Below are 27,029 nucleotides of genomic sequence, written 5' to 3' on the forward strand. Positions count from 1 at the left end.
CTCACTTAAAAGAGGGTACTTGAATCCTGGCCTGAGCTTCTGACCTCAGTGTCCGACTAGGGGTATATCTTACGAGTTTTGTCTTAAGATAAACCGGGGCAGAGTCATACAGGCATCTATGCACCAGTGTCAGTGATTTGAAGAGAATCCTGTCTTCTATCCTGAGCCAGTGCAAAGCTCTCCTACCTTCAGATACGTGATCTCTCTTGTTCATTCCTTTGATGGCACGTACCGTGTTATTGTGCATGATCTGACATCTCTGTAAACCCTTCTTAGAGGCCCCGAGCAGCAATGAATTGCCAAAGTCTAGGCGTGATAAGATGATTGCCCTCGCGATGGTAGCAGAATTGTTCTCACTTAGGAGTGGGCGGATGGCTCTCAACAGCCGAAAGTAATACGAATTGTTTTTATGCAAGTAATTCACCTGGTCCTCATCCCCCAGGGACGCCTCCATCATCATCCCTAGGGTTTTAACCTGCGCTACGACTTTAATACATGAGTCTTTGATATTGAAGTACTCATAATCTGCTCCTAACTTTGTCCGTGCTAATTACAAGCCAAAAATCATCAGTACTGTCCTTTTACTGTTCAGGCACATCCAATTGCCCTCCATCCATTGTTCTACTATGCCATATACCTCTGAGATCTTGGCATTGTCAAGTAAATAGGTTCCCTCCAGCTCCAGCACTACCTGGGTATCGTCAGCGTAATTGGTGAAAAATACGCCGACACTTTCTAATAACTCACACAAACATTTCACATAAAGATTAAAAAGTAGAGGGTTCAGACTGGCTCCCTGCAGAACCTCAGAGTTTATGTGAACCACCTTGGAGAACTTATCTGCCCAGTGCACTTTTGTTTTACAGTCTGCCAGAAATGATGTCAGCCAAGCCAGTGCTGCCGGCGAGCACCCTGCCCTTTTATCCAGGACCTGCTGTAATAAGTGGTGGTCGACCAGATCAAAGGCTGCACTTAAATCTAATAACATTAAAAGCCCTGTCTTACCCTTGTCAAGGATAGCTAGCATACAATTCAAAAGATCTAGCATAGTGTCTGAGGCACGGAAACCTGACTGCCGCTCATTGAGAATGTCATTTGCTTCAACATGTGCTTGAAGTTGTGTGGTTGCTATTTTGTCCATGACTTTGAGAAGAAAATTAGAATTAGAGATTGGACGCAGATTACTCGGGTCCTTAGAATCCAGGCCCACCTTCTTGACCAAGAGCGTGATGGCAACTTCTTTAATGCATTGAGGTACTTTGCCATCTTGACATGAGGCATTGACTATTTTAGTCAGAACTGGGGCAAACAGTTCCTTATTATCCAGGATAATTTTAGGTGGAATTATATTTTCGGTGCACGAAGAGAGTTTCATGTTTGATAACATTTTAACTATCTCCTTTTCAGAGATCAAGTGGAAGTTACAACTTTCCATTTCTCTCTGTCTCATATAGGGGGAAGAGTACTTACTAGATGCTTCTCTGGCCTTAATAATGGCTTCTCTGGCCTTCTGGATTTTCTCAGTGAATGTCCTCTGCACTAGTTCACAATCCTCGTCCGATGACATGAATGGGGGGAACAGAGCCCTCGGTTTTTCTACCGAATTTAGAATACTAAAGAGATTGTTTTTAGAGTTTGGGGCAGCTTCTATCTGATCATTGTAGCAATTAGATTTTGCATCTCTGACACTCTTTCTATACTTTGCATTCATTTCTTTCCAGAGTTCTTTATTGGCTGCCGATGGGTCTTTTTACCACTTCCTTTCATGGCTTCTTTTCTCAATCTTGAGCTTACGAAGCTCACTGTGAAACCAAGGTATCTTCCTCGCCAGTTTAGACTTGAGAGGTGCATACTTATCCACCAGATTCAAAATTTGGTCGGAGTAGATTTTAAGGATACTCTCACAGGAAGTTTTCCATTTTCGGCTATCTTTTTTAAGCATGGTTCCAGCTGAGAAGGCCCTATATTTTTGAAATTTCTACTTTGTACATTTACATGGGGGCTCTTGATTGTTTTGGGGAGGTTTTGCAAATGTACCTCAAAGGTAACTGTGAAGTGATCTGACCAGATTCATGGAGAGGTTACCATGTTGTGGGTGTTAAGATTATGCGTAACAACCCAGTCTAGCGGGTTACCTTTGGCAGTCGTGGGTTCATTGTTTTTACTAGGAAGTCTATATTTTTCAAAGTTTTTTCAAGTAAAATGGCTTCCTTGTCTAACACATTCCCACACCACCTTTTAAAGTCCCCTACTAATAGTGTGGCTGAGTTAGTTGACTTAAAGATGTTGAGCTGCTGCATGAGTTCACTACAGAACTCCGAGATGAGGGAGGGAGGCCTATATAAAACTATCAGGTTAATGCACTCATTTGGGGATGGAGTGTATTTAAGATGTAGTGCTTCACAGCTAGTACATACTACCATTGCTTTGAACAAACTGATAGAGTCTCTGGCAATTAAGGCAACTCCCCCTCCACCCCATTGTCTCTATTCTTGTGATGTTTTTGAAACTCTTCTGGTACTGCTTTGTCGCTTACCGGGCCTATTGGATCCTTTAACCATGTCTCTGTAAGGAACAACATAACTAGTTTTTCCTCTAGAATCAAATAATGTATATGAAGCACATGTTTGCTCAGAAAGCGCGTATTCAAGAGACAGATTTTTAGCGTATTCTGCTCTTTCTTTTTAAGCGTGCCATCTCCCCGATCACTATTGTTTACCCCAACTTCTACTTGCTCCGCTGCTAGATGAGTTTTTTGTGGCTCACCAGGCCCACTAGAGAGTATCTGCCCTGATTTCAACTTGCCTTCATTGCTATGTATGTGCATTTTATGAGGCACAGTGGGGACCGCGCCTCTATTCCTAGCGGCACTTTCCATTTCTTCCAACTTTGAAGGCTGAGATGCGACTATGGTGCTCACAAGTTCTGGGAGCCTCGCCAGGGATAGCTCTCTGGCCTTTGCAATGTCCTCTAATACTTCTTTGATGTCACGGATGGCACTCTATAAAGAGTGGCACAGGACACCCAGGAAGGGTTTGGGTGGTTGTGCCAAAGTAAAGAGGACAGATAAGTTCACACACAGCTGAAAGAAAGGAGAGCGAAGAGTAGGCAAGTGTAGTAAGGGAAAAGGTACAGAATAGATTCCTCTTGGGGTGTATGCAGATATAGGAAAAGAGTATTCCACGAACCTTAGGAAAACTCTAACCTTCTGCACAGTTTGCTATAACAGAGGCCCACACTGTTTGCTCATGGCTTGGAACAACAGCTATGGGTGTCTGTAACGTAGAAACTAGACAAGGGAAAGGGCAGAGGTTGCCTGACGGAAACCAACAGACAAGCTCTGTACAAGGGGTCTACAAACAGTACAAGAGAAGACACTAACAGATAAATCCAGGGAAAAGGAAGTCGAATAGCAAACTAGCAGAAGGAAATGAAGGGAAAGCCGTATAACAGGATTGGATAGGGAGAAAGAACTGAGGGTTGAAAACAAGGAAGAAAGCAAGGGAGCAACAGTCAGAAAACAGGGGAACTGTAATAACTGAAAGCAAATAATGAAGGTAAACTGATGTGTATAGCAGAGGACGGTAGGGTACAAGGTAGAAAGCTCAGAAAAGCAGGGAAGCAATGGGTAAGCCCAAAAGGAGCAGGGCTGTAAGGAAGGAAGCCCTGAGGGATAGGGCTTAGGGGAACGGAGTGAAGCAGGCTGCACGGCAAGGAGCCCAGAAGGGCCGGGCAGCAAGGAGAGAGCCCAGAGGAGTACGGCCACTGACTGTAGAAGGGTGCAGGAGGACTGTAGAAGGCTGCTAGACTGGAAGCCCAGCAGACGAAGACTGTAGGTTGAAGGCAGTGGAGCGTGATCTGCTGTAAGGCAGGAGCCTGGGAGGCAATGGCGGAAGGTAGCAGCGGAGCGTGATCGGCTGCAAGGCAGGAGCCTGGAAGGCAAGGGCGGAAGGTAGCAGCGGAGCGTGATCGGCTGCAAGGCAGGAGCCTGGAAGGCAATGGCGGAAGGTAGCAGCGGAGCATGATCGGCTGCTTGGCTGGAGCCTGGAAGGCAAGGACGGGAGGTAGCAGCGGAGCGTGATCGGCTGCAAGGCTGGATCCTGGAAGGCAAGGACGGAAGGTAGCAGCGGAGCGTGATCGGCTGCAAGGCTGGATCCTGGAAGGCAAGGACGGAAGGTAGCAGCGGAGCGTGATCGGCTGCAAGGCTGGATCCTGGAAAGCAAGGACGGAAGGTAGCAGCGGAGCTTTATCGGCTGCAAGGCTGGATCCAAAGCAGGGGTAAGGGGGAACCGCATACAAAGATCCGTAGCATGAAGCAAAACGGTGCTGGGAGGACTCTCAATGCAAGAGACTGAGCCCCTGCAGGCAGCAGCTTTTATACTGCCCAGCCCAGCACAGAGGCAGGCTAATTGGTCGCACCTGGCTAAGCACAACTGCAGACAATCGGCCACCTCCCTCTCTGTTCCTGAGCTGGTGGAAGCAGAGCAAATCCCTAGGGCTTCTGGGGATTGTAGTTCCGATGATGACCAATAGGAATAGCCAGGAATAGATGTTTATAGCCAAGTGCATTGTGGTAATTGAAGTTTGTTGGAAAAAATAGAAAAGTACCAAAGTCTCGAAAATGGGAAATAAGGTCCATAATGATCGCCAATGTGGCGCAGGCATGACATTTGATGCCCATACTAATAGAGAGATACGCAACCACAGCATATACAAGGAAACAGTGGGACACTTACCACGCTCGCCGCGGACTGCTGTAGACTGGCTTTGCCCATCCGCGCCTGCACGTTCGTGCCGGAGATTTCGTTGGAAATCGGATTCCACTGCCGACCAGGTTGATAAACATGTCATAGAGGTTTGGTGACTTTTCCTCCCCTGCTGCTTTGACAAAATGATTAAAGTCTTCCATCTACTCGACCCATCTCGGGCCTTTGTCCACCTGTGGGGTAATTGTGAAAGGGAGTGGCATACACAACAGGGTCGATTTTGATCTGGGCGTGGGTGTGGTGACCGCTGGTTGCTCATTGTGGCAGGTGTGGCAGTTGAGGTAAGGGCGCCCTTTTGCACAGGTCCCCTCCGGTGGGATCATTGCATTTGTGCACGTGCGACCTGTGCATTGGACTTTGTGCAAGAATATCAGAGGGTGGATTCCTGACCTGCTGTGTTGGTACCCTGGCTATGATTTTGCGGCAGAGTGTTTTGCCACCCACTTTCCTCTTTATGTTCATGTGGGGGAGGCTTTGGGTGCCTCTTCTTTTTTTTCTGTTTTCGGAGGCCCCTTCAGGGGTTGAGGCAGAAACTAAAAAGGTCATGTCCCAGTTGCTTCCACTTGATGATGTGCGTGGGGTACATTTATATGCACCTCACTCTGACTGGTGCATGTGTGCGAAGCACTACGCGTGCTCTCAGGGGCTCTGGCTCTGGCAGGCCGGGTGCTCGGAAGTCCCGATAAAGGGATGGCTGCCTTTGGGAGGACATAGGCCATGATACTAGAGGGCTCGCTGGTAGTGGAGAGTGAAGAGCAGCGCAGTGTTCAAGCACCAACCTGCAGGTGCTGCATATGCGCACGTGTTTCCGCTCAGCAGTCTATGATGGCCGTTGGCGGAACGCCGCGTGGCGGGTGCCCATGGTATCTCGCCCCAGGAGGAGGGGTGTTGCAGGGAGAGCGCTCTGTCCCGCACTTTACATCAGCCCGGGATCGGGCATGAAACCGTGCTGCGGGATCACTGGCACGCGGGCTGCGCACAGACTGGGCATGGATCAGGAGCTGGAACAGCAAGCTGGCGAGGTGGGATCACCCGCCAGTTTGGAATATTCCGGGTCACTGGAGATAGCCTCGTCGCCAGTTGTTGGGCCTTGCAGGCCCGTGGAAATAACGACACAACACCAGAGTGGTTTCTCAACGTCCTCTTTATTCTTAGATTAACTACATACTGACTTCCTTGTCAGCTTCTCCCCTTCCTTTCACCCTCTCCCATGTGACTGCCTGCCTCATAAAGAGGCAGCGACTGGTAACATGAAGTATGTTGGCCCTTCACAGTGTGGGCGCAGGTCATGTTTTAGTTTTGTTATAAACTTTCAATACATTTTTTTTTAAACGTATCAATTAAGCATGTATGACGTTCATAGTTGAAAGTGCCTGTCTGGTTGGTGGCAGTCCATAAATACGCTCATTTCACACTAATATATTCTAGGGGAACCACCTGCCCATCATTTGTACTCACTCGCGGCCCTCGAAATGTACAGTTCACCTTTTTTAATATAAAAATGTCCATTAGCTTGGATATATTTACATGTTTCATTGTTTGTGAATTGTACCCTATACGTTTTACGGTATATGACAACGCAAACTCAACCAGAATTGCACATTTCCCACCGTCGTTCCAAGCTGACTTGTGAGCCTGTCAATTTGCCTCAAATGCAGTACACAAAGGAAACTGAGACCACAGGTTGACTGGTGTAATATTCAGAATGTAGTACTTTTGGTGATACCGCCAAACGGAAATACCCTTATTGCATGCTCTAGCTTTAATTCCCCGCACTATTTAAGGGTTACTGTTCATTTTGGACTTCCATTGGGTGCCACTGGTGATACGCGGTATTACTGTATGCTGTAATAGCGCCCAGGTCAATACCACCATTTGAAATGGAAATAGTACTCCCACTTTAAGCATGGGGCAAGATTATATAAACTTTGTGCAAAACAATGGAACAAATTCATTTAGGACCAATTGTGTTGGTTCTATAGTAGAGAATGGAGCACACAGGTTCAGACCCAATTCATACAATTCATATTCTCTAAAAATGTTTCCCCTGCGACAATAGTGGATCAGAGTAGTTTCAACTACGTCTGCTATGCAAAATAAAAAAGAAATGTAGAAAACATATTTACTTTAAGTTACGCAGCAAATACAGTACAAAAAACAGTCAGAATTCTATTCGCCGCATTCCAAACATTTTAAGATCATACAGATAAAACCTGTTTGCTTAATTTTCTATTGTCTGCAGCAACGCTGGTGCTATCATTCATGTGTTACATTTTTAGCATCAATGATTTTCTTTCAGATAATCTAGACCCTGTTTTTTTTAATCATATGGATTGCAAAAACCTCTAATTGTACGCTATGTTAAAACGGCAAGTATTCCCGAAATACTGCATGCGTTTACTAATAACGCACAATATCTAAGTATGTCCTGAGGTCCTTGGTAACTGCCATAGCAGGATACTCATCATATCATCACTATTCTAACCATTGAAGGCCATTTTGCAAACACAAATTAAGCTGCATACTAGTATCAAAACATTACTCACATACAGTCATAGCAGGCGGTGTACAGAACTACTCGCTTTCCCTAGTTGTGCAGCAGTGGATGAGGGCTCTGGCCTGTTTGGAGAGTGCTGGAAGTGTGCATTGCCTCAAAAGAGACTAGACTTCGAAACCATTGCAAAGGGGAGTTTATAGCATGCTAGTAAAACAAGGTTGTAGCTCCCCAACTATCACAACATTTTAGGACATATCTACCTCCTGCCTTTTGCGGAACTATGGTCCATTACAGGACTGACATGCACCCATGCTATGACAACTGCATCACTCCGACCCTTTGTAGCATCTATTCCCCGCTTTTCTATCCTCTTATTTGCCCCCACCCCACTCATTTATTTCTTCCAGCGGATCAAGGTCTGGATACCCCAAGTGGGGGCAGAGTCCGCCACTCCACAGACAAGCCTAGTCACTCTACTGCTATGCAGGGATTTGGCGATGGATCAAAGCCTATTATCATACAATAACATAACTTGACAGAGAGACAGATACAGGTTTAGGGCAAGCCAAATCTAGGAGGTTGCCAGATTAATCCCACATCCAATAAATGTGCCCCAAATTCCACCGTAGAAGACCAACTTAGACCTTGGTGAACAGTATTGTTTGATATCACAGCAAGAGAGGCTTGTGAGGGTGAGGCCTGACCTTCAGGTGTTTCGGTGAAAGTTGCTGCTCTTCTTCCTCTCGTCATAGACTACATAACCATAATGAAGCATTGGGCATGTGAGGTTATGGAACCGAGATGTGGAAGGAAAATGCACTAATGACCATCAAGCCTGACTTCATCCTATTCCTAACGCAATGGGGAGCATAGGGGCAATGACGAGCCAGTCATGCGCACTGAGGAGGTTCCACTCCAAAGAAACTAAGGGCAATGAGATAAGGGCCACAACAAAGGGCCGGTTTTCACCTAAACGTATATCTTAAAATCTGTTGTGTTCGTCTAGGCTGGCGGTTGATGGGCCCTTCGGATCAGCAACTACTGGCGTGTTCCAATATCAAGTCAGTGTGTGCATTGCAGCAGGAATCGGGGTAACTCCATTCGCTTCAGTTCTAAAATCTATTTGGTACAGATTCTGCAATCCGGACATTGAGCAGAAACTGGAAAAGGTAAGAGCAAGCGTAATTCATAAATCTACAGTGAAAATATCTCCTCCTTTTGAACCTGGCCATGGGCTTATGTGAAAGAATGAATAAGGCCAATCACTAAGGAGGGGTGGCGGGCTGCCTTTTGTATGTCACTAATCACAGGATATTCATTATGGTGCCATAAAGTGTTTTTTTCCCTTTTCAATAGGAATCACACAGAGAAAATAATTTCAAATATCAGACCCATTGAGGATCGTTAGGGTCTCTCTGTTGTTTTATACCACCTACAAGTCATCACTGTCCGCGAGACTCCTTATCCCATTTTGTAACACACTAATCCATGATATGAACCAGGATCACTGCTGCTGATTTTATTTTGCTACATGTCTGCGGCTGCCCATGTAACCAACACGATTTCAAACAAATATGTCAATTTAAAAGGACATTCCTACACTTGCTTGTTAGGATCATATGGTACATTTTTGAGTTTCTTTAATCGAGGATGTGATAATGAAGAAATATGGCGAACATATGTGGATGTGTTTTAGCACTGGTTGCAACAAAATGGGAACCATAACCATTACATTTCAGGCAGCCGAAAGCTTCTTCTTTGTGTTGCATGAGTGTTTGTGTCCATAGGTTTCTATACTGGACAAGGTGGACAAAAGGAGCTCTCACAAGCAGCATTCTACAACCCTTGACCCAGTTTACAGAGTAGCTCAGTCATTTACACATTGACTGATCCTATCCACACAAATGCTGCCTTGCTCCATTTTCAGGGAGCTGCAAGCTTCATCTTTGTGTTGCACCCCCGTTTAAATTTCACAGCTGGTTTAGCATGAGACTGAGGGAGGGCAAAGCACCTTTGCTTTTCTGGTCACAGAGGGAACACATATCAGCTGCCCAGTTTAGGAGTGAGTGTGGAGTACTTTCTGCTGCCTTCTCTGACATTTCCTAAAACATTTTACCAACTTGTGTAAAAGCTGTAAATGTAAGAGCACAGTTTCAGTCAACACCCCCACATACTTCGGAGAGACGGCCCGGCAGCCTCTCAGCACCTTTCTTCTGTAGTGCAAATAGCTGTTATTGGTTGAGGCAGTACCTTCCATGGCTGCAGGAGACCCTCTGTGGGGGAACAGCTCATACCATGTGCACGTGCTAATTCATGACAACCCCTCCCTACTCTTGGAAGTACAGCCCTTAACATCTGGATGAATACAGCAGGACTGTGTTTGCCATGGACCCATCATTTAGCTGTGGCCCAGAAAATAAATTCTCCTGAGACCCAAGGGGCCAGAGAGACTGCAAACTCGAGATCAAAGCCTTATTTGAAAAGTCCATCAAATCTCCCACCCCCAAAACCCCTGTTACTGCCAACACACTGCTCTTCACCATCTCGCAGCCATCTCTGCTCCCTGTGCTCTTGTTTAGGCCTTCCATCTTTTTTGCTCCCCCAAGGTTGTAGCATCACTCTAATCCCAAAGTCCTGGTACCTTGTTAAAAACCTGTGAGCTGTGGTTGTTGGTAGCAGGGGAGGGGATGCATTTTTTTAGGAACTGTGTGAGAAGAGTTTGGGGCTTGTGAGAGACAGTAGGGTAGACCTCTGGGTGAAATGAGCAGGGATTCTGGCCCCAGCCCCGACCAATCCCTTTGCCCTGTCTCGACAGACCCTGTTCTTGATGGGCAGAAGTCTGAGCAGGGCACTGAGCATAGCACCTGAGCATTTTACAGTACATTTTGAGGCATATCTCAGCCTGCGACAAACCAACATACTAAGGAAGGCGAAATGGGTGACTGCGGTCCTCAAATGTTAAGTTTCCCTATCACTGAACCTTATGTTCTTGCCTCCCATAAACCTCAGCAGGTTTTGGTAATGTCAGAGTCTCCACACCACCCCTTTCCCTCAACTGCAAACTTGAAGATGTTTGTTTTGTTCCTCTTGGGGTACAATGCATGAGAGAGAGAGAGAGAGAGAGAGAGAGAGAGAGAGAGAGAGAGAGAGAGAGAGAGAGAGAGAGAGAGAGAGAGAGAGAGAGAGAGAGAGAGAGAGAGAGAGAGAGAGAGAGAGAGAGAGAGAGAGAGAGAGAGAGAGAGAGAGAGAGAGAGAGAGAGAGAGAGAGAGAGAGAGAGAGAGAGAGAGAGAGAGAGAGAGAGAGAGAGAGAGAGAGAGAGAGAGAGAGAGAGAGAGAGAGAGAGAGAGAGAGAGAGAGAGAGAGAGAGAGAGAATTGGGACCTGTCTGCGCATAGAATGGGGTAGGAGTGCAGGGTTGCAGGTTGTTTTGCCTTGTTAGGACTACTCATTCATGCCTACCCTTGACTAACTGACTCCCCTCTAAGATCTCCTAACACCTTACACTACACACACAATCTCCCCCACCCTCCACAGAAAGCCACCACAGGACTAGGCATTAGCACATCAGCACTAACCAACCCAAGGCTAAGCTCTCCTCTTTAGCCCAGTTACACTCTCCCACATCAGCAGCTAACGAGACCTAAAGCACTGTAGTCTATCAGATCGGGGGGCTCTTTCCTATGGATAACATACTCCCAAGTTTCTTCTGCCAAACCCATAGAAAACATATAGGCACTCTGGAACTGGTTTGGTATCTGCCTTTCCCACTGTCCCACTAATGAACCCCACTCCAGTTTTCTCTTAAAGAGCCAAGTGCAGCGAGGCTACCAAGAGTGCGAGACATGACCTATACAGCCCCCTAACATTACATTACCTATTTTATAAGAGAAACACGAAACATAAACTAACACACATTTACATTCCCAACTCTATACAAATATTCCAGCCTCTTCTTAGGACCTCACTTATCAGGGATGCCCTGACTGATGGTCGAAATCCAAGTAATGCACTACTTTGACTTGTCCAGTGTTGCACACACCGACTTAATGCCAACACTAGAAGCTGCCCTTCCTCTCGCAATCACCCTAATCTAAGCCTTCCTGGCAGTGTCACTACAATACCTAAACCCTAATAGTCATTAGATGCACACCCATGCCATCCACTCGTATCCCTTCATAGAAGCCATGATAGAAGAGACGGCCCCATGCCATATGAGTCACTGTGAGGAAAGATTTACATTTATGGGTAATTGTCCGTCCAGTTGTGAACCTCCCAACTTTTTGCCTTTGTCTGACCATCCTAGCCTGACTTTTACCAGTGGAGCCCAGCCTTCTGCTGGGCTTTTTACTCATTTTGTTATTGGGAAACTGACATGCCCTTAAGACAGTCAGTCAGTACTGGGAGACTTTGTTTCCCTTAGTCTTTCACTTTGTTGTGATTTCTTAGCAACATTTTATCAGTGCACAATGTACCTTCCAGTACAGTTCGCTTGGGTCTCTTTTTCATTTCTAAGGCCCTATACACCCTCCCCTTAAAGGATTTTTGGTGAATGTAGAGATGTGGCCAGGACAGAGCTGGTGGCAGCAGTTACTTTTAAAGCATTTTTGACTCTTTTCTATGGTCCATTCCACGTTTACCGTATTTGGCCCAGGACAGTGGGCAGTGCATATAAATGGCCATGCCACAAGGTCCTTTGTTCTGTCCTTTGGCCATTTTGTCCCTTTGCCTTCCCCAGGTCAAGCAGACCCGGAAAATTCCTTATTTGGTCATGCAGACCCCCGCGCAAAATGAAGCTTTCTCTGGCTTCTGCATGCCTTGTGTGTGTGCCTCCAGGATGTGGGCTACAGCTGTCTTGTTCCAATACACATCCTGGGTGTCAGGATGTCTGGTGTGCTGGAATGACTGGGACCACTATGGTCCATGATTGGTCCACGTCTGAGATGGCTGAATGTGAGCAGATCTCCCATTGGTTTCTCTTTGTTTTGGCGCAAAGGATACTTTGGATAAGAGGAGGCACTCCACACCCATTCCAGGTCGATCTTCAGAGTTAACACCAAACTTACTAAAGGAGCCAAGTATCCTGAACTGAAGAAGCAGATCTGTGGAACCGCTGGTGACCCGCTGTTAGGTTTGGCACCCTGACCCTGCTGTTGTCCCATCAGAGCCCCTGCTTCTTATCGATCATAGAAGGCCTGCAAGGGCGCTTCATCCCGTCGGAGTAGTGGGACTACCTACTCTCGGCACCTCCTGCTTAACCTGCAAACAAACCTTTTTTGAAGTGTTCCTGGACCGCCCGGTGAACTGACCAGCTGGTACGGGACCTTTGTCCTGGAACCGCCGCCGAGAGTCGACTTGAGCCTTTAGAAACCATAAGCACTTTGTAGAAGGCACTCTCCCGCTGAGTTTCGTAAACCTAGCATTCCTAGATCTGGAATTAGGAGAGTCTGCCTGAACCCGAACATACGCGGTTGCCGTGCCGCCCAGATGTGGTGACGAACTTCATGGGTGCCTTGCTGCTGTGCCCTCCTGTGCCCTAAGATGAGCTGAAGTGGAACTGGTCCGATCCCTTCACTGGAAGCAGAGAAATTGCCACTGTCCCGCACAGACTGAGGTCCCAGATCGCAGCCCCTGATAGCCAGAGAGACGCGCAACTGCAGGATTTGAACGGGCAAGTGAACTAGACTTGACTGGCGATGGGTCAGTGAGTACTTGCCTCACTTACTGGTGGCCCCTGGCACATCCATAGACTTTTACGCACAAATGTCCCCTGAGGACCACTCTCCTTTGTTAAGGTAGCCTGTGCACCATCCTATTTCTGTTTCCTGGAAATTGCTCTGCCCTCTTGTGGAGACCCTACTTAAATAGTGGAACTCTAATCTTCATCGCCTTACCCCCCTTTCTTGCGACACTACAGCCCCTTGAAGAGACCCCTTGTATACTTTAACGCACAATGGATTGCTGCCGCGCAGAATGGACTTTTGAGCACAAGGCTCCACACCTCTTAGGGATTTGACTGCCTATTAGTTAGGGTTGAGACTCTTGAAGCATTGCCTAAAGTACATTTACACTGTGTGACCCCTTTCAGTTACAGGTTATGGCTCCTGATTTGTTGAATATTCCTTTAGGCCAATATTTACTGTATATAGGTTTCTTAGTTAGTGTTGCATTAGTTTTGTAAATATTGCTGTGATTTCACTTAGTGGTTGACTTAAAAGGCCTTTAATAAATGTATATTTATTTTTGATATATACACCTGACTGAGAGTAATTTGTTGTTTTGTTTACTGTGTGTGCTCATTGTGGGCTTTCGATCACCTTCACTCCTCCTGAGACCTAGGGGGTCATTTCAACCCTGGCGGTAGGGGATTAACAGTACCGGTAAGGATGCCGGTGCCGTTAACCCCCTACCGCCCTATTATGAGGTCCGTTAGCGGGTCCCCCAGGATCGGCTGGTTTTACCAGCCTGTCTTAGCGGGACCCGTGAAGGGACCATGGAGCTAATAACGGGCCCGCAATTTGCGGGTTCGTTATTAGCTCCTTCCCCATTCCCATTGAGCCCTATGGGGGCTCAAATTGGAATGAGGAATGGTTTTCGAAATGGGGACTTACCAGGTCCACATAGGTCAGAATGTACCGGTAAGTCCCCATTCCGACACCACGGACCAAGACCCGAGTTTGGAGGCTAGTAGCACCATGGCTGCCTCCAAACTCGGAATGAGGCCCCTAGTCTTGACCACCGCCAACTCAACCTTGATTGGTCTGGCTTGTCCAGAAGGTTACCCTGTTCCAGGAAACTAGGCTGGCCTTCTGAACCTCTGCCCAACAGGTCAGAGTTCAGAAATTCATCTAAACAAATTGGTGTAAAGTGGTGGCGTAGGATTGAAGGTACCCAGTATTGCACAATAGTGAAAGTACCCAGATTACACTTACCCAGCACACATAGTGACATCCAAATCAGAGACACTGAGAATGTTGTGTACCAAAAGAGGCTTATCCGCTCAAGGTACCAAAAGTGAAATGATCCAAAGGGTCATGGATTGGTAAGAAGTGCAACTCAATGCCATTTCTTCAGATGAGAGTGCAGAAGGTGGTGGGGCTGCTCTCATAGACAGCTCTAGCAGAGCTGTTGCTGCCCTCATCCTTGGGGTACATGAAGACAGGGATGATGTAGAGTCCCAAGTTGTATCTGTTGGCTCTGATGCTGAAGCCATTCTTGAATTGAAGAAGCAAGAATTGCTGTTTAAGCAGAAGGTGCTTCAGTTCAACATGGTAAAGCTGAGAGTTAAGCAAGCAGAAAAACAAAAGGACAGGAATCACCAGTTGGAACTGGCCAAGATTCAGGCTGCAACTGGCTCCTCTAAGGGATCTGGACATTGGTCTGCACATCCTCTCATCCACGGTTTCCTAAAGATCTGCTCAGTATGTATGATGAAAAGAATGACATCATGGACTGGTTACCGAAATTTGAGTATGCATGTGAAGTGCAAGAGGTTGCGGATGCTGACAAGATTGCATGACTGCTCAGTTGACTACCCCATTCTGGCTGCAGTGCTATTATGGAGATGTCAAAAACTGATAGAGTAGACGTTGCAAAATTGAAGCAAACTCTCATCTTAAAGATTGGGAAGACTCCTGCTCAATACTTAGAGAGATTTAGAGAGTACAAAAAGAAAGAAGGTAACACTTGGGTGTCCTATGTTACAGATTCCTTGAAAAACTTGACTGGCTGGGTTGGAGGCTATAAGGACACCACCTTTGATGGTATGATATGTTTGGTCATGCTTGAACATATGTTTGCATCCTGTTCCCCTGAGCTTAAGCAGCACTTAGCTGATTCAAAGGAGATAGATCCTAAGAAGCTGGCCAGTGCAGCAGATGTGTGGGTGTCACACAGAGTGTCCCATAAGGACAAGACTACTCCTGGTAGGCAGGAGGAGGGGCAAAAGACCAAGGATAAAGAGGGTGGGGGATCAGATACAAATGTCATCCCAAAAGAGCCACAAACACAAATAAACAAGGGTAAGTCCCAAGAGAATGTTCAGGGTAGTGGGAGTTGTACTCCCAGACAAAACTCTGATTATGGGAAGCCTTCCTATGTCCCAAGACCCATTGGATCTTGTGTGGCTTTTGGAGCAAATGGCCATGTGAAGGGGGACCCCAGATGTAAGGTCAAACCCTTGAGGGTCCACTCTGTGAGTCTGGCCTTTACCTCCTATGAGGACGAAGAGATCACAGGGGCATCTTTCTTCTCAGACTCCTTCCCCAGCGGGATAGAATCTAAGGTAGTCCTAGTTTCCCTGGGTTCCCGGGAGCCTAAAGTCTCAGAGGCTTATGCTAGCATTCCAGACAGTACTAAGCACTACTTTAAAGACAGTGTGCTCATCAATGGAGTAGTTACTCCTGCCCTTACGGATAGTGGGGCCAGAAGAACTGTGATGGATTCCACATTGGTAAACCCAAAGGAGCTTGCCAGAACTCCCCTGATGCCCACCAAGTTAGCTGATGTTCCCCCTCTCAAGTTCCCAGTAATGCCTGTAAATCTTACTCTCAATGGCACAATGGTCAGGATTCCATTGAGCATTCAGAGGCAAGTCCCAGGTAAGGTCCTGCTGCGGAATGATATCAAAGACTTATGTCTTGTGGGTGACACAGCAGAGAGACCATGCACAAGGTCACAGACAAGGGCTGCCTTGGCCAAGACCAAGGCAAAGCCCAAGCCAAAGGGGAAACCCAAGGCTAAATGAGTCAAGAGAGACAAGAGATGGAAAGAAAACATTCTCCATAACTCACCTACCACTGAGGTGGAGGTAGTTGGCCAAACACCTGACCTGACGAGGAAGAGGTGTTGCCTGACATTTTCAATCCACATGACCATCCTGAACTCCAATGTTTATTGGTAGAAGGTGGTCCTGATAGGGCTGAGTTTAGTAAGGGCCAACGTGAGTGCCCATTTTTAGAAGGTTTTAGGAGAGAGGCCTGCTCCCAGCTTGAGGGTGAACTTTCTGGGAAGCACAGGATCTGTTGGGAAGGTGGACTCCTGTACAGTGAGCCCACAGAGTCTACAGAAGTAGACCGTAGGAGGTTGATGATTCCCCTTCATGTAAGGCCCTTCCTCTTGCAGCTGGTCACCTTGGCACCAAGAGAACCAAGCAAAGTTTAGGCATGCACTTCTACTGGCCCAAGATGGGGGTCCAGGTAGAAAGTCACTGCAGGAGTCGTGCCACCTGCCAGTTATCTGGGAAGAGTGGCACAACAATTCAGGCTCCATTGGTACCACTTCCAGTTGTGAGGGTACCATTTGAATGGGGATGGATTGACATAGTTGGTCCCCTTGACCCTCAGACACCCTCAGGCAATAGGTTTATCCTGGTGCTGGTCGACCACGCCACCAGATATCTTGAGGCCACCCCATTAAAATTAGTAACTGCCAAGTCAATGTCCAAGTACATGTAAACCATGTTGGACGAGTGTGGGGTTACTTAAAGGTTTTCCTCAGCATATCACCCCAAACCAATGGCTTAGTTGAGAGGTTTAATAGAACCCTCAAAAGCATGATTGGGGCTCTGGAAGAGCCCCAGAGGAGAACATGGGATCTCCTTATTCAATGCTTATTATTTGCCTACAGAGAGGTACCTCAAGAGGGGGTTGGCTTCAGACCCTTTGAGATTCTTTGTGGTCACCCTGTTAGGGAACCCTTGGCTATAGTCAAGGAGAGGTGGGAGATGCCTACTTCCCCTATCACTACCGATGTAGCGGACTATGTGCTAGGATTGAGGAAGAGAATGGTCCTCCTGATGGCTCGGACGAGTGATAAGTTGAAGGCTGGGCAAGCTCTGGTGAAACACTGATATGACCCGAAGGCTTCCCTTGTCAACTTTACACCAGGCCAGCAAGCCCTGATCATGAACCCTATAAAGACTAGAGCTTTGCAGGATAAATGTTCAGGCCCTTACTCAATAGTATAGACACTGGGTGAGGTAAACTATTTAGTGGACCTTGGAAGGACTGGACAGGCTCCAAAAGTGTTCCATGTAAATAGGCTGAAGGCTTTCATCCGTAGGGTTGAAATTGCTGCACTACTCTTGGCATCAGATGTAGAGGAGGAGGAGTCAGAACCTCTTCATGACCTGTTTCAAGGCAGTCCTTCAGACAGCTCCATTAGGGGTGTCAAATTGGCCCCTCACCTGACTTCTGTTCAGCAAGATGAGATGAGAATTTTGCTGAGGAAATTCTCCCCCTTGTTTTCCCTAGCTCCTGGTTTGCGACCTTGGTGCAAACATGACATTGACACTGGAGATAGTGTACCTACTAAAGGTAGGGGATACAGGATGTCAGATAAGGTGAGATCTTACATCAAGACGGAGGTCAAAAGGATGTTAGATCTTGGGGTGATTGAGCCCTCTAGTAGTCCTTGGTCCAGTCCTGTGGTTCTGGTACCAAAGGCAGGTACCTCTTAGCTGAGGTTATGTGTGGACTGCAGGGCTCTGAATGCTGTCACCAAGACATATGCACACCCCTTGCCTATAACTGATGAGCTGGTGGATACCTTGGGTGCCTCCAAGTACCTCAGCACATTTGATCTCACTGCAGGGTATTGGCAAATAGCCCTAGCAGAACATGCCAATGAGAAGACAGAATTCTCAACTTCAGAAGGCCTTTATCAGTTCAGGGTAATGCCATTTGGATTGAAGAATGCACCTGCCTCCTTTCAAAGGCTTGTGAATCATGTCCTTAATGGGTTGGATGATTTCTGTCTTGCGTATCTGCATGATATAGCAGTTTTCAGTGCCACCTGGGAGGATCATGTGAAGCGCCTCACAATTGTGTTGCAGGTGCTTCAGAAGGCCCACTTGACCATAAAGGCCAGCAAGTGCCAGATTGATCAAGGTTCAGTGGTCTACCTTGGGCATGAAGTAGGTGGGTGGAGGAATCAGTCTCTACCCAGTAAAGCATAAGCAGTACACGACTGGCCTACCTCTACTACTCAAACCCAGGTGAGAGCCTTTTTAGGTCCCCCTGGGTATTACAGAAACATCATGGCAGACTATGGTACCATAGCTACCCCTCTGACTGCTCTCACAACTCCAAAGAAACCCAAGAAGGTCTCTTGGTTTGGGGAGTGTGGGAAGGCCTTCAATGGCTTAAAAGACTCCTTGAGCCGGGCCCCTGTCCTCAGGCCCCCTGACCACAAAATACCTTTTATTGTGCAGACAGATGACACTGGGATATCTGCTGTACTATCACAGGTAGATGACAAAGTCAAGGAACACCCTATTGGATTCATAAGTCACTAGCTTAAGGACAGAGAGCTCAGGTGGTCCACAGTAGAGAAATAATGTTTCTCTGTTGTGTGGGCCCTGAGGAAGCAGAGGCCCTACCTCTACTCTATGGGACCCACTTCACTGTGCAAACTGACCATAATCCCTTAAACAGGCTCATGGACATGAAGGGATAAAATCCTAACTTGCTAAGGTGGTCCATGTTTAGCCAACCTGAAAAAGAAGCTCATCGAGGGGTGGATTAGATCCCCGCTATTCTTGGTCTGGGACGGGTGAGTGTTAGGAAAGATTTCCATTTAGGGGTCATTTTCTCTCTAGTTTTGAACCCCCCAACTGTTTGCTTTTTTCTGACCATCCTAGCCCAACTTTTACCAGTGGAGCCCAGCATTCTGGGCTTTTGCTCATTTTGTTATGGGGAAACTGAAATGCCCTTCAGACTGTCAGTACTGGAAGACTTTGTTTCCCTTAGTCTTTCACTTTGTTGCTATTTCTTAGCAACATTTTATTAGTGCACAATGTTCCTTCCAGTACAGTGCACTGGGGTCTCTTTCATTTTTAATGCTCTAGACACCCTCAATGATTTTTGGTGAATGTACAGGTGTGCACAGGACAGAGCTGGTGGCAGCAGTTACTTTTAAAGTATTTTTGACTCTTTTCAATGCTCCATTCCACGTTTACCATGTTTGACCAGAACAGTGGCCAGTGCCTAAAATGGCCATGCCACGAGGTCCTTTGTTCTGTCCTTTGGCCTTGTTGTCCCTTTGTCTTCCCCAGGTCGAGCAGACCTGGGAAATTCCTTATTTGGTCAAGCAGACCCCCACGCAAACTGAAGCTTTTGCAGGCTTCTGCATGCCTTGTGTGTGTGCCTCCAGATGTGGGCTGGAACTGTCTAGTTCCAATACACATCTGGGTGCCAGGATGTCTGGTGTGCTGGGATGACTGGGACCACCGTGGTCCATGACTGGTCCACGTCTGGGATGGCTGAATGTGAGCAGATCTCCCATTGGTTTCTCTTCATTTTGGGGCGAAGGAGACTTTGGATGGAAGAAGGCACTCTACACCCATTCCAGGTTCACACCAAACGTATTAAAGGAGCCAAGTATCCTGAAACGAAGATACAGATCTGTGGAACCGCTGTTGACCCGCTGTTAGGTTTGGCACCCTGACCCTGCTGTTGTCCCATTGGAGCCCCTGCTTCTCATCAATCATGATATGATATGATAAGACATTTGTAACGCGCCTATACACAAATCATAGAAAGCCTGCAACGGTGCTTCGACCTGTTGGAATAGTCTGACTAACTACTTTGTGCACCTCCTGCTTAACCTGCAAACAAGCCTTTTCAGAAGTCGTCCTGGACCACCCATTGAACTGACCAGCTCGTACGGGACCTTTGACCTGGAACCGCCGTCATCTCGGGTTTCAACTTGAGCCTTGGGAAACCATAAACTCTTGATAGAAGGCACTTTCCCATTGAGTTTCATACTCCTAGCATTCCTATGTCTGGAATTAGGAGAGTCTGCCTGAACCCGAGCATATGCGGTTGCTGTTTGGTCCAGCTGTGGTGACGAACTTCATGGATGCCTTGCTGCTGTGCCCTCCTAAACCCTAAGATCAGCTGCAGTAGAACTGGCCAAATCCCTTCACCAGAAGTGGAGAAATTACCACTGTTCCACCACAGACTGAGGTCCCAGAAGGCAGCCCCTAGAAGCCAGAGAGATGCACAACTGCAGGATTCAAACCTGTGAGCGAACTGGACTTGACTGGTGAAGTTTGGTCCAGAGTGCGTTGAGGGTCGGTGAGTACTTGCATCATTTACCGGTGGCCCCTGGTGCATCCACAGACCTTTACGCATGAGTGTCCCCTGGGGGCCGCTCTCCTTTGTTAAGGTAGCCTGGGCTACCATCCTATTCCCAATACCTGGAAATCACTCTGCCCTCTTGTGGAGACCCTTCTTGAATAGTGGAACTCTATTCTTCATCGCCTTAACCCCCTTGCCAGGCACTGACCTAGTGGTATTAAGTGACCATTTATTTGTAGCAGCTGAGAAAATTGTGTTTGTACCTGGACATCAAATAGCTGCGCTTGACAAATGCCTACTAAAAATGCCAAAACTGTTGGCTTTGCCAATGCTTGTTTCTAGCAAGACTTAATTGAAGGACATGCTTAGTGCTTATAAAACAAGTAGCTGAATGCAGACCTGCTTAAGGTATTTTTATTACACCAGTAGTATGTTAACAGCTTCAATTAAGTCATTAACTCTCCAATGGCTACGTTGAAAAAACACTGGGAAGCACTTTAAGTGAAAAGTTTGTTGGTAGAGTTTATTAAAGCATGCTCAAAGAGTTCCACAAAGCTGTGTTTTGGATGGGGAGAGGCAGGGACTGGGTGGGAATGGGCATAGGTATTAGCATGGCCATGGGCAGTCAATGGGCGACCAAATGACCAAACAACACCTACAAGCCTTGTGTCTCTCCTCAATGGCATTTGTCCCGATCTGTACTCTTATTCAGTAGTTTCGGCTTATCGGTGGAGGAAGCACCACCTAAATCAAAAACTAAAAATACCAGAGAATACTTGAATAGAACTATAATTGAAAATCACGACAATTTATAGAACGGAAACAAATATTATTAGAAGAATATGCACTTTGGCATGGGGTATGCATGCTTCTTGCCTTGCCTCCAATCAATCAGACGTCCAACTTCTGCACAACATAGAGTCAGCAGTGATCTGTCTCCTGTATGACTCCATGTGTACATTGACAGTGTAGGTGAGAACAATGGTTGATATGCCTCCACTGCCCTCTCACTTCATGGTCTAATAGTCAGTTGTCTACTTCTGTTCCAGGGGTCACTTTCTATGATGCTCCCTTACATTACTATGTTCTGGTGTAAATGCCTCATCTTGCTCAGTGGCCAAGCTGAATCCACCCTTTTATGTATAAACACGCTTTTTAAATGTTGTATCTCTCTTTCCTGCACATGTGGTCTGCTGTACCAGTGATGTCACTCATGCCATAAGTGATGGCATATGTGATATCAACAGTGATGTAATTTTGTGATGTCATCAGTGTGCTTAGAGGCCATGCAACAGGGGTATCATAGTTAAGGTGGTGTACCTCCAAGCACTTAATGGATTTCAGGGGGTTTGATGCCCGATCAAGTGTATCTTCTTTTTTTATGTCCACTAGATAAGAAGGGATTAGTAATGGTGTAATGTGACATATTAAAAACACAGAACTCCTCCAAACATTACAATTTTTTCTTCAAAAATAATACTCAGATTGAGATCTGCGAAAGTACTGGGATGAGGATGTGCCGATATGAGATGTAGATTCATGAAGAGTATCTGTAAAAATGAGTAAAAACTGTATTAATTGAACATTATTCACATCATCACATGTAATGAAAACACTACTCATAACATGTAAAATCATTGTTTTCTGTTTGTTATATCCACTTTAACCACTCATCACGCATCTATATCTCATACCCATGCAGCCCTCCTTCTCGTCCCAGTACTTTATTGGATCGCAAATTCCATAGAGAGACAAAGCAAGGTTTATCAGCACATCCAAATTGTATGTACATTTCAAAATGTTGCCTATTTTCAGTAGTCACTATCTCCATTCACATGTGCATAAGTTTCATATACTGTTTAGATTTCATGTCTTTCAATATTGAGATCGAGAATTAACAAAAAAGTAAAGCCTTGAAGACACGTGAATTAAGAAACAGTTCAAATAATGTTATCAAACTGTAGCTTGTTTGTTTGTTTGTTTGTTTATTTATTTGGTAATCCTTGTTTCGATTCCCAACCAAAAATGAATTGAGAAGTCATAATGTTATGAATAATTCAGACAATATTGAGATGAGGCAGAGTACATTGAGCAACAATGCATGTCGAGGACCACGTATACACCCAATGGAAAAAAAATGCATCTTAATCTTCCAATAGCTTTATTTTATGTGAAGGAAAAATGTAAATACCACAAAAAGGATTGATAGTTGCATTCTCTTTTCAAAAAAGATCAAGCAAAAAGGAGAACAAAACACACTACTTTGTTTAACTTTGCGATTAATACTGCAATGTGACGAGCACTAAAATTCGACATTCGATTCCTAAATCACGGATCGTCAGAATATTCATATAAGCAAAAACATACATAAAAGATTCTTAGAAATAAGTATTTGGCACACCCCGAGCTAATATACAAATTGTCACTTAACATGTTCAAAAGCTCTTAATAAAAAAAGAATAAAAACAAACTCATTTCTTTTCTAATCACAATTCATGGGTACAAACAATGTGTAAATAGATTGTCCTAAGAGCATGTGGACAGTATAAAAATCGAGAGCAGTTTGGTTCATATACACACAGATCGCAAATCACATATATCCACCCTAGAAAAGCTGACATTTTCCCATTGCTTTGAAGACAAAGTCAGACAGTCGGAATTCAACCTTTGACTGCCCTTTTAGTGCAAAGAGCATTTTTCCCTACCAAAACCTTTTCCATGTATGTTCTCCCTTTGTTGTACTTTATTTTCTGTTTGTTTTATATTCGTTTTTCATTTGTTTAAATTCCATTTTGCAGATTTTTTTCTTTCACTTTTAATTTTTGTTTTTTATTTTCTGGAGATGGTGACCCAACATCCTGAGGCACCCTCCAGCGATGAAGAGATCACCCTTGTCACTGTCCCTGAAGACCCGGAAGACGTTGAGTGGGTAGAGCAGCATGCTCCACCCAAGAGGTACAGTCGCAGGAGTTCCACACCTTCCCTGTGCTGGCAGTACTTCAAGGTGCCTAAAGACACTCTACTGTCAGATATTGAGATGGGACAGTTCATATTTTGTGGTGAGGTACGCAGGAGAGGATTCCTTCCCCATGCTTCCTGCACAAAGCATGGCACCCCAGCATTCATCAACCACCTGATTCATTACCACTGGTGGCAAGTTGACAAATGTCTCAGGAGCAGGTTCTAGCAACAGGCAATCCACTTTGGTTGAAATGCCCCACAACCCACCACTGGGCCTGCAATGCTACAGGCCACAGAGGAAGCAGGACCACCATCACTACCTATGTCATGCTCCGGACCTCTCCCATTGACTTCCTCTGGTGCCAATGATGGGAGTGTTGCCTCTGAAGCCCCTACGTTCGACCCTCCTTACCAAAGGATGTCTCCAGTAGGTGGGGTTTTCCCCTGCAGGAAATGTTATATGCCAATAACACTGAATACAACCACTTTTGAGGCAACTGAGGGTGCCTGGGTGGAGCATGGGTGAAATATTTGTTTTTACCTGGATGTTAATTTTAAAAAACGAAATATGTATAACACTTGTAAAAAAAAAATCTACTTTCCACCTTTCTTTCCTAAATCCACTCCCTCCCGCTGTCATCACCTGCTTAACGCCACAAGGCTTCTTTTTTTAGAACCACCATAACAGTTCAAAAAAATATCTAAACTGGGGGGGTTAATATAAAGCACCACAGCAATGGACTAACCTTACCGGTAACTGTTCACTGCCCAAGTTAAAGTCGCACATGCCACGTCCTATTTCCTGGAATCCATTTTCTCTGTTTATGACTGTGATGTCATCAACAGGGAAACCGACTTCTGAAGTTATGGTACAGTATCGTTTCACACCAGAAAGTCAAATTGTTTGTTTTTTATTAAACACCCTTAGAACTTGCATAGTAAACTACATGGGTGCTAATAGGCAAGGGAGGAGCGTGGAGGGGAAGGATGCGCTGGGGACGCTACCCACCAGCACTCTGGCTGCTTGTAACGCAGGCTTATACTGGAGAATACAGCCCATGTTCCAAGCATCCTGATTGGCTCGCGCCCTCTTCAGGGAACATAATGAAAAAAAAAAAACATATCTTTAGCTTATGCTACACCACTGCCCAATCCTCTGGAACTCCTGTTCATATAGATATAAACATAACAAAGTTAACACAACACCATTAACTTCTAATATACAATCTGAATCGAGAATCACAGTTCTCTAACCAATACTCATCCATCTTTTACTTCAGAAAATAAATGTCACCTTTTTTAAACTGTATACTCTTTGTTAGTCATGTCTCATGAACCGTGAGATCATGCGGAATAAAGCAGTTGTATCTCCATGCCCATTGATTCTCTCCTAAAACTGACAACATTAGTCTACCTCCTTTATATCCCTTACATTCACCCTTCAAACAAATCAAACATTAAATATTCTGTTTTAAGAGCATATATTTTTCAAAGTTTGAACAAGGAGGAAACTTATCAGGAATTATGGGGGGCCCTTCAATGATATGTGTGGATGAGTGTAAAATCGAGCATTTCATGATTGAATATATATGTGTTAGTCAAATTGGGGGGTATGTATATGGGGGGTGGGTTTCTTTTGTGATTTGTCCTGTTTTGTCTGTGTGGTTTGTGTATTTTATCTTGTATCTTGCTGTCTTATAATAGTTGGGTTTCGTGTGAATAGTAGAATTTATAGATCTTAATTGTGTTGCTTGTGTTATAATATGTGATAGGTTAGGTAAAATGTGTTCTGATTATCTTAAAACTGGAATAATTTTGAAACCTGTGTAATGTTTTAATATATTGTTTTTTGTAAAAATTAAAATAAACAGTTGAAAAATAAATGTAATATTCCTAAAATCAACTTTTATAACTTCTAATAATGACTTCGAGAATCACTTCGAGAATCACACCAAACAGAACACTGAATCGAAAAGCATTTCTTCAGATCACGTAAAAACCTCATTCAATCAAAACAAAACAAAAATTGGGCCTCATTACAATTTGACTGCAATTCCAGTGGTAAATCTGATCGAGTACCAGCCAACAGAATTACCATTACCACCATGTGGTCCGGCAGATTTACTGCTCGATTACAAGAGTAGTCCTCATTTATTTTGAGTCCATAGGACTCCATGGGTGATTTCGGCAGAATTACTGCTGCAGTAATTCCGCTGGCGATTGTGCCGATTTTTCAGCAGAAAATGGGAGGATTTACCTCCAGCATTATGCTGGAGGTAAATCATCAACTCCAGGGCCAAACTCGTAGTATGGCGGTGCGGGAAAAGTGGCAGTAATTCCGTTACTGCCACTTTTTCCGCACACCGCCATACTCGTAATGAGCCCTAATTCAACCATGGCTCGACCATGAATGCATCTCAGTGACACACTTTCTATTAACTAAACAAACTTCAATAAAACAGTTCCTGATCTCAATACACAAACACAGAACATTAAATCACCTTAATACAACCTCCATAAACATTTGAAGTTATTTTAGTAACCATTTTTTATTTTTTTATATATGTTTTCAAAATAAGATACTAAATTAACTTAAAATAGTCATGTTCCCCTAACTAGCAACCACAGTGATTGCCACTGTTTTCCGTTAATGCTGCTTCTCTATCACAGCAAAATGCTCGAACAGAAAAAAAAGACTATATCCACAAACCCCAATCCTTCACCTATCATCCTTCCTCACCCTGCCCACATGCTCCCTGTCATAAAAATTCCCTGATTAACAATATTATTTTAGTGCACTTTACAATGTGGATTTGGAAATTGATACTCGAATCGCGTAATGGTGGAATTTTAGAATTGAAAATGCTTGGCAACAGGAATTCATCATGGCAGACGTTTTTTGCTTCAAGGGGCTCTGCGACAAATAAAAAATACAAAAACACTGGATGTATTTACGACAAAACAAGAAAGGATTTCCTTCAGGTGCTTCCTGCCCAATTTGTTTCTTGTTTGCCGCAAATACATCAAGCTGTTTGGACTGTAGGCATGATCAAAAATGTGATGTTTTCGCTATGGAAAAATGAAAAATACATCCTTTCTTTTGCCCTTTATCTCTTTTAACTGTAACACGGATTTGCACAAAACTTTCCGGTCCCGGGGGTCCTGGGCCCTAAGATAGGAATGTCAAACTCCATGCTGATCGCACTTCTGAAACACTTGTGTATGAGCGTTATATAAATAAAATATCATTGCATTTCGTTCGACTCAAAAGTTATTAACCATCAAATCTTTGCTTTTCCTATGGATGATAGGTTTCACCTTGACCAACAAATCACCAACACCTTTGCTACAGAGAGGAGAGAGAGAGAGTAAAGGGTTGCCAGAAAGCTGACTTTGTGGTTGGCATGACAACTGGAAATGCATTGGCATAATCGGCTGACACACTTATTTCTTGTTCCATTATATCGGTGTAGTGGCTTGTTTAACTAACTTTCTCCGAATCAGGAGTACTGTACCATGTCACGTGTCTATGGGCCTCATTACGAGGTGGGCGGTAAGGGGTTAACGGCGCCAGTAAATCCGCCGGAGCCGTTAACCCCATACCGCCCTATTACGAGGTCCCCTTGTAGGGCCCGCTCTGGATGTCTGGTTTTACCAGACGTCCTTAGCAGGTCCCGCAAGGGGGCCAGCATGCTAACAACGGGCCCAGTGTTAGCATGCTCCCCA

The 27,029-nt window shown here is 45.2% G+C and overlaps 1 protein-coding gene across 2 annotated transcripts in view; it reads left to right on the forward strand.

Moving 5' to 3' along the window:
- Nucleotides 1-27,029, forward strand: part of NOX3 (NADPH oxidase 3) — a 530,542-nt gene that overhangs the window by 414,011 nt on the left and 89,502 nt on the right. For both annotated transcript variants that reach the window (XM_069607737.1, XM_069607738.1), the window contains exon 9: nt 8,270-8,432. In XM_069607737.1, coding sequence (XP_069463838.1) covers nt 8,270-8,432 — 163 coding nt within the window. The remainder of the gene's footprint in view (nt 1-8,269; nt 8,433-27,029) is intronic.

The sequence above is a fragment of the Ambystoma mexicanum genome, chromosome 4q, assembly GCF_040938575.1.
Source record: "Ambystoma mexicanum isolate Mex_15411 chromosome 4q, UKY_AmexF1_1, whole genome shotgun sequence".
NCBI lineage: Eukaryota > Metazoa > Chordata > Amphibia > Caudata > Ambystomatidae > Ambystoma > Ambystoma mexicanum.